Source organism: Solanum tuberosum, unplaced genomic scaffold (genome assembly GCF_000226075.1).
Source record: "Solanum tuberosum cultivar DM 1-3 516 R44 unplaced genomic scaffold, SolTub_3.0 scf00710, whole genome shotgun sequence".
In the NCBI taxonomy this organism is placed as follows: Eukaryota; Viridiplantae; Streptophyta; class Magnoliopsida; order Solanales; family Solanaceae; genus Solanum; species Solanum tuberosum.
Window position 1 is genome coordinate 5,398 of NW_006239629.1, and position 7,759 is coordinate 13,156.

The 7,759-nt window shown below is 28.9% G+C and overlaps 1 protein-coding gene across 1 annotated transcript in view; it reads left to right on the forward strand.

Moving 5' to 3' along the window:
- Positions 1–6,826: 6,826 nt before the first annotated feature.
- LOC102595651 (probable disease resistance RPP8-like protein 2) overlaps positions 6,827–7,759 on the forward strand; it is a 6,602-nt gene continuing 5,669 nt past the window's right edge. Inside the window, exon 1 of the mRNA XM_006366972.2 lies at positions 6,827–7,382. Within this exon, the coding sequence (XP_006367034.1) occupies positions 6,945–7,382 (438 nt within the window). The 5' untranslated portion in view covers positions 6,827–6,944. The remainder of the gene's footprint in view (positions 7,383–7,759) is intronic.

The window sequence follows — 7,759 nt, forward strand, 5'->3', positions numbered from 1 at the left end:
ATCTTTACGGACTTTGCTTCTTCTTCTCCTTTCTCCTCTTCTCTCCTTTTCTCTCAAGAACCATAACTCTCACTTTTAAAAGGGAAAACTGATTTAAAATCAGCCTAGACCCTTAATATAACCAAAAGAAATGGTTAGGGAAAAGACCAAAATACCCTTACAAATTCGGACTAAACTGCCTTGTGCCAACAACCCAACTTCCAAAGGGCATAACTCACTCATACGAACTCAGAATCGAGCAAACTCAGCGGCGTTGGAAAGATCACTCCAAGAGCTTTCCAAAAAATAGCTGGAAATATACCTAAATCATCCTGAGCTAGGAGTTATGACTATCTGAAGTTGACCGAAAACTCATTTCTTTCCATACTTGGCTAAATTCCTAGATTTTGAATTCTTTCCAAAAATGACTATTTCCAATTTCAAGCTTCTTCATAGTTATTTCAAATTGCCGGATGTTACATTATGAACAAAATGAATATGACTGACCTTAATATCATTATCAAGAGGGACAAAAACTGTTTTATTACTGTTTTAAAGTAATTATTTTTCACCAAGAGTTCCCCTAAATACCTTCAAATATATATTTCGTTGAATTATTATATAAACATTTTAGACATATTAGAAGCTTTGATCAAACATCGGATTTCTTGTGAAAAAAAGGAGGAAGGTGACTTTAATATCTTATGTCGAAGAAATAAGTGTCTTACGAGAAATGGAACTAAAAGTCTATACTCAAGTTGTGTTTTTTTTCCTAAATGACTTTATCTAAGTCTTCTCAGAGTTTCTTACTAGCTAAGTTTTCTCTAATGACTTTCTGGTTTTCTGAAAGCATCAGCAAACGTCAATTTAGTGAAAACTAGTATTCATTTCAAGAAGATTAATATTCATTTCAGGACAGACAATCTCTGATAAAATAATCTTACAGCAAAAATGAGCCTAGAATAATAACCATTAAATAGAGAAAATAATCTTGCAGCAAATTGACACTTAAAACTATCTAAAAGTTAAACAAGTAGACACACACGTCCTATGTGACATAATACACATAAGATGTTCGGCAGGACACAGAACTACCACTTAAGATGTCACATAGGACACGTGTGTTTAGTTGTTCAACTTTTGAATAGTTTAAATGTCTACTTGTGCAGACCCGAAATTGGAGAACATATATGTCAATTGAGCCAAGTTGAAATGCACATTTATGTATTATGCCGCATTTATTAAAATGCACAATGATAAGAATCTTCTCTAAAACTCCTCTATTGAAATCATCTCAATGGGAACCTTCAACTCATCTACACTGGGCTATGATCATACTACAGAATGGCCATGACACTTAATGGTATACTAGACAACGCACCAAATATAACAGCCTTTAGTAACTAGAAAGAATCTAATAAGAGAAACCATTCATTCGAAGATACTAATTAGTTAGTCTAACAGCCAATTTACATGTAAATACTTGAGCTTACTGTAAGAAGCATTTCATATTTGACACATCCTAAAATATATATTAGTATTAATAACACTCCCAAATCTCAAACAGATGTATTTCACTTTCTGCCTTCCCTCAACTGTTTCCTCGTGTGACGGCATAATCCTAGACGTCCAGAGAGGATTTGACAACATGATGATATAGTTACTAATGATATTGATCATGTTTCATTTTATTAAAAAGTAGTACACTACAACTCAAGTTCAATTTTTATTTTTTTTTACTGAACTAAAGTTCAATAAATAAATATTATATTTTTTTAGAATAATTTTGTGATAGTGTATAAAAATTCAAATTATATGTCTAAATAAAAATGTAAAAAAAAGTTTCATTTTTTTTCATAGATTTTTTTTTATTTTTAAAAAGACTTTCTTACTACCATGCGAGAACCTTCCTCTGGTTTATTAATGTTTTCTTTCTTTTGATATAGACAATTTTTATATTGAATTAAGAAAACAACATTTATTGTTTATTTGTCACGGTTCACTAGCCACCATTTGTGATCATTATCATTAACCACCACTACGTAACAACCAATAATTACTAGCGACAATTAGGGGTGTTCACGGTTTGGATAAAAACCGATCCAAACTGAAAAATCAAACCAAATCGATAAAATAAAACCGATTTTATTCGGGTTTGGCTTGGTTTTAGATTTTTGAAAACCGATAGTATTTGGTTTGGTTATGATTTTATTCAAAAAAACCGAAGAAATAACTGAACCAAACCGATGAATTATATACAAATATTTGTTCAATTTCATAGAAGTTGAAGTGTCTACTTCTGCACATTCAAAGTTGGAGGGTATAATTGTCCACTGAAATCAAGTTAAGGATCATGTTTATATACTATGTCTTATATATATAATAACATAAATCTCATTAGCTTAGAGGCTAATTACACAAATCTCATTAGCTCTATTATAGTTTTTGCCATATTTTGATACCTAGATACATATGTTCAAGGTGTCCAAATAAATATATCTCAGATATATATTAAATATATACAACTAATTATATGTATCTAAATATGAAATGTAATTGAAAATTATCAATTTAGGAGACAAATCAGACAAAAAAAGTACTCCTGCTGCCACTATTTTTAATATATAGCGAGGACTAAGACTTCGACAAAGACTAGGTCAACTTTTATATATATATATATAAAGTTATTACAAACGTCATATCTTCACCATATTTCAACCCAATCACATGTTACTCCCTAAAATATGGAATAAGGCACAAATTCTCTCACGCGCTTCACCTGTGTGGGGTCACGGAATAATGTGCCATATGAGAAAAGGTGTATGAAATTACAAAAATAAAAATAAAAATTCAGAGAGTAATAAAACCTTAATTTAATTAAGATGCGTCTTTAAAATTTCGATCATAATTTAGAGAGTACTAATGCCTTATCCCTTAAAATATCTACTTGGAATCCATTATTTTGGCTATGCGTCCAATGTCACTATTTGGAGGCGGCATTTTTGAGGCTGAGTAGAAAAGGAAAGGACATGTGTATTTTTTTTATTTTTGATTTCTCACACAATCTACGATTTTCATATTAAAACTCGATTAAATTTAAATTTATGCCAAAAATTATATGTTGAGGGACAAAATATTTCCTAACAAAGGTGACTCTCTATCTAGAGGAACTCGAATTCGGGATCATTGACGAATGAATGAGTACTTACCACTCCACACAATCCTTATTGGCGAAAGGATAGGACATGTGTTTGCGGTTGTGTGTAGACATTTATGAGTATGAATCAAAAGGAAGACTTATCGCTATTAAAAAAAAACAAAGACTTAAAAAAGAACATAATACATAAACATGACTCTTAACTTGACGTCAGCTGATAATTATGACTTTTAACTTAGGGTGTGCACAAGTAGGCACTTAAACTTGTATAAAATTGAACAATATAGACATTTTCGTTCTACATGGCACCATACATGGCAATTTTGTGTCCTACGTGGCATCCTACATGTATTATACCATGTAGGACACATGTGTGAACTTGTTCAATTTTATAAAAGTTTAAGTGTCTAATTATGCACACTCAAAGTTGGAGGTCATAGTTGTTCGCTGAAGATAAGTTAAATGTCATGTTTATGTATTATGCCTAAAAAACTAGGTCAACTTTAAGCATTTGGACATATAGTTTTATCTCATGATTTAAAAATTATTAGTTGAATAAATAATTTTATCTCGTGATTTCAAATCATGAGCTAAAATTCCAATTTTCTTTAAAAAATTATTTTGAGAATTTCATATCATGATTTCATATTTTTTAAAAACAAATATTAATCCACAAATTTATATTTTATAAAAGAAAATTCCACCATTTTATATCTTCTTTTTTTCAAGAATATCAAAGAAGTGATGAAATATTCAAGGAATATAAACATGATGATACAGTTTCTAATGATATTGATCATGTTCAATTTTATTTAAAAAGTAGTACACTCCAACTCAGATTCAATTTTATTTTTAGAATAACTTTGTGATAGTGTATAAAAATCCAAATTACATTTTTTAAATAAAACTTCAACTTTATCTCATATAATTTTATATCATAATTTTAAATTCAATTCTTATTTTCACTATTTTTTAATATATAGCGAGGACTAAGACTTCGTCAACTTTTATATTTTAATATTCAAGAACCATCCATTTAATAACTCCAACTTTTTTTTGGTTTCCCATTGACAGTAAAAATATTCCTTGAATGGTATGGTTCACTATTTTGAAGTTCGATTTTGATATTTTGCGTTATGATAAATTATTAATTATAGTTTGTTAAATTTTGACTAATATATACTCATATAATAGAGTACTATGACTTTGACAATTTAGAAAATGTCTCAATTGAATCATAGTAACACATTACACATGTAGAAATGTATATTCAAAAGAAAGTAGAAATAAATTATGTTATTTATGTAACTATATACTTCGGTATGATATTCAGTATTTATGTATTAACTATATACTTATATGTAATTATATACTTGTATAAAGTTAAGTAAGAAGACACATGACTTCTATGTTGCATAATACACGTAGGAAACCACGTATGATGCAAATTACTATATAGGGTGCCACGTACGTAGAACGCAACGGCGGACGTAGGTTATGGACTTTGGCACCCATTGCTTTTTGTGATGAACACTATTATTTGTGTACAATATCTAATAATTCATTCAAATATATTAACTAAGCACCTACTCTATATAGCAATTTTAAAACTAAAAATAATTAAGTATCCATGATATAAAATTTATGAATCCGTCACACTGATATGATTTATGTATTTATTTGTTTAACTTTATACAAATATCTACTTGAGCACACTCAAAATTAGAAGATCAATGTAAAATAAAACCATGTTAAAGACCATATTTATGTATTGTGCCAAATATAAATATCATAACTTCACCAACTGCAATAAACTCATTTCTCAACCTATTCACATGTTACTCTTTAAAATATCTACTTGGAATCCATTATTTTGGCAATGAGTCAAGGGTAGAAAAGGAAATGACATGTATATTTTATTTTATTTTTGGGTTTCCACATAATGTACGGTTTTTATATTAGAGCTCGATCGTCGATTTTTTTTTTTTTATATTAAGGGATAAAATACTCTCTTACAAGTGTGACTTTCTATTTAGAAGGATTTGAATTTATGACATTTGATTAAGAATAAATGAATATTTATTACTCTATCACAACTCTTATTAATTAAAGGAGTAAGGACGTGTGTTTGCAGTCATGTGTACATATTTATGAGTCTGAATAAAAAAGGACATGATGATGTGAAGACTCATCGCTATTAAAAAAAGAACAAAGACTTTTAAAAGAGTCGGTCAACTTATTAAGCGTTTGGACATATAATTTTATCTCGTGATTTAAAATTAGCATTTGGATAAATGATTTTATTTCGTGATTTAAAATTAAACGGTGAAATTCCAATTTTTTTTTTTAAAATTAATTGAGAATTTCATATTTTTTTATATACAAAAATTAACGCACAAGTTTATATTTTATAAAAGAAAATTTCACCATTTTATACCTGTATTTTTTTTGTGTGTGAATACAAAAAGTTATGAAATATTCAGAGAGTATGAACGTGATGATATAGTTATTAATGATATTGATCATGCTTCATTTTATTAAAAAGTAGTACACTATAACTCAAGTTTAATTTTACTTTTTTTTTACTGAACTAAAGTTCAATAAATAAATATTGGAATATATTTTTTTAGAATAACTTTGTGATAGTGTATAAAAATTCAAATTGTATATTTAAATAAAAATTTAACTTTATTTCATATGATTTCATATTATAATTTCATTTCACATTATCAAACAGAGCCGTACAACATATTCCACTACATTATTTATACACACCTTTGGTGATGTGAAGATCTCATTGCTAGCTACTAGTTGAAAAACCAATAAAAATACTAGTATCATATTTGTAAGCAATTAAAAGGAGATATGGCAGATACAGTCATGAACTTTCGAGTGAATAAAATACTTATGAAGTAGATTGTAGTTTTCGATTTTGAATACAAAATAATATATTTACGATCTCAAATTTAAAATAATATATCTAAGTATGAAAATTATAAATTAATTTAAAATATATTAACAAAACAACAATTATCTATTCAGTGAAATTCCACTAAATAGGATTGGAGTGTAGTGTGTACGTAAACTTCATCACTATCTCGTGGAGATAGAGAAACTTGACTTTTTTACCTGTTAATACCAAACCAAACCAAACCAATAGTCGATTTTTCTTCAATGCTAAACCAACTAAACCAAACCACAAGTTGAGTTTTTTTTTCCTTCGACTTGACTTAGTTCGTGAGTTTGATTTTACTCAACTGTTTAACTTGTAAACCCCTATTCACTGTAGTGGCGGATCCAGGATTTTAAGCTTGTGGGTGCTTGCTTGATTTTAAAACATAAATCTACCATAAACTACATAGTAGTATAATTGTAGAAGTGTTCAACTTAATATTATAGTTAAAAACTCTCCCTTTCTAAGAAAAAAGTAAATATATGAATTTACATAGTAGTATAATTGTAGAAGTGTTCAACTTAATATAACTATTTTAGAAATAATTATGTATAAATATATGAATTTACTTCGGAATTAATGGGTGCTTGTGCATTGCACATGGGTCTGTCCCTGCCTATTTGCATTTAAAATAAGAATACAAAACAAAGACCTAACTAAAACCTCAGTCAACTTACATTTTTTAAAATAAGAATACAAAACAAAGACTTAAAAAAATGATTGGGTCTACTTAAAATAACATTATTTTTATATATATAACAGCTGTGGTGATGTGAAGATGTCATTACAAGCTAATAGTTGAAAAAAAAGAAAAAAGCATCTTGTTAGATTTGTAATAACCAATTGAAAGGAGATATGGCAGATGCAGTTGTGGATTTTCTGGTAGAGAATTTGTTGCAGCTATTAACTGAAAATGTGAAGCTAATTGGAAGTGCAAAAGGAGAATTGGACAATCTACTTAAAGTTGCTCAACAACTCAAAGCATTTTTAGATGATGCTGCAAAATACGGATACACGAATAGTGAGCAGTGGAAAGTTTTGGTGATAGAAATACATAAAACTGTACACAGAGCTGAAGATGCCATTGATAAGTTTCTGGTTCAAGCAAAGCTGCATCAAGAAAGAAACACAATGGGAAGGATATTTGATTGGCCACGCAATCTGATTAAAGTTAGGAATCTTGCTGCTGAGATTAAAGGAATAAATGATCAAGTCAAAGAACTTCGTAGCAGCAATCAAGCACTTCAGGCAACCCATGTTATTGAGCTCCCTAAAAGAGGGGAAGTAACTCAGGTATAATTCAAACTTCTTGTGTGTGGCCTAAGTCAAAATTTGAGATTGAATTTTTTTTATGGGATGGGGGAAGGGGTAAGTGGTGTGAAATTTGGATAAAAAAAAATACTACATCTATCTCGATTTATGTGACACTTTTCATTTTTCGTAAAATTTATATATGTATAAATTATGTAAAAAGTATTATAAGTTACAATAATTAATAATATTTAAAAGATTTATGAAAAACTTACGATAAAAAATAGACTTATTTGAATTTCAAAATCTGAAAAGTATCACATGAAATGGAGGGAGTAAGAATATTTTTTTAGGGGTGGTGGTGGGGAAGTTGGGCTAGACTGTGAGGTGGCATAAGAATATTTTTTTAGAAACGTTAA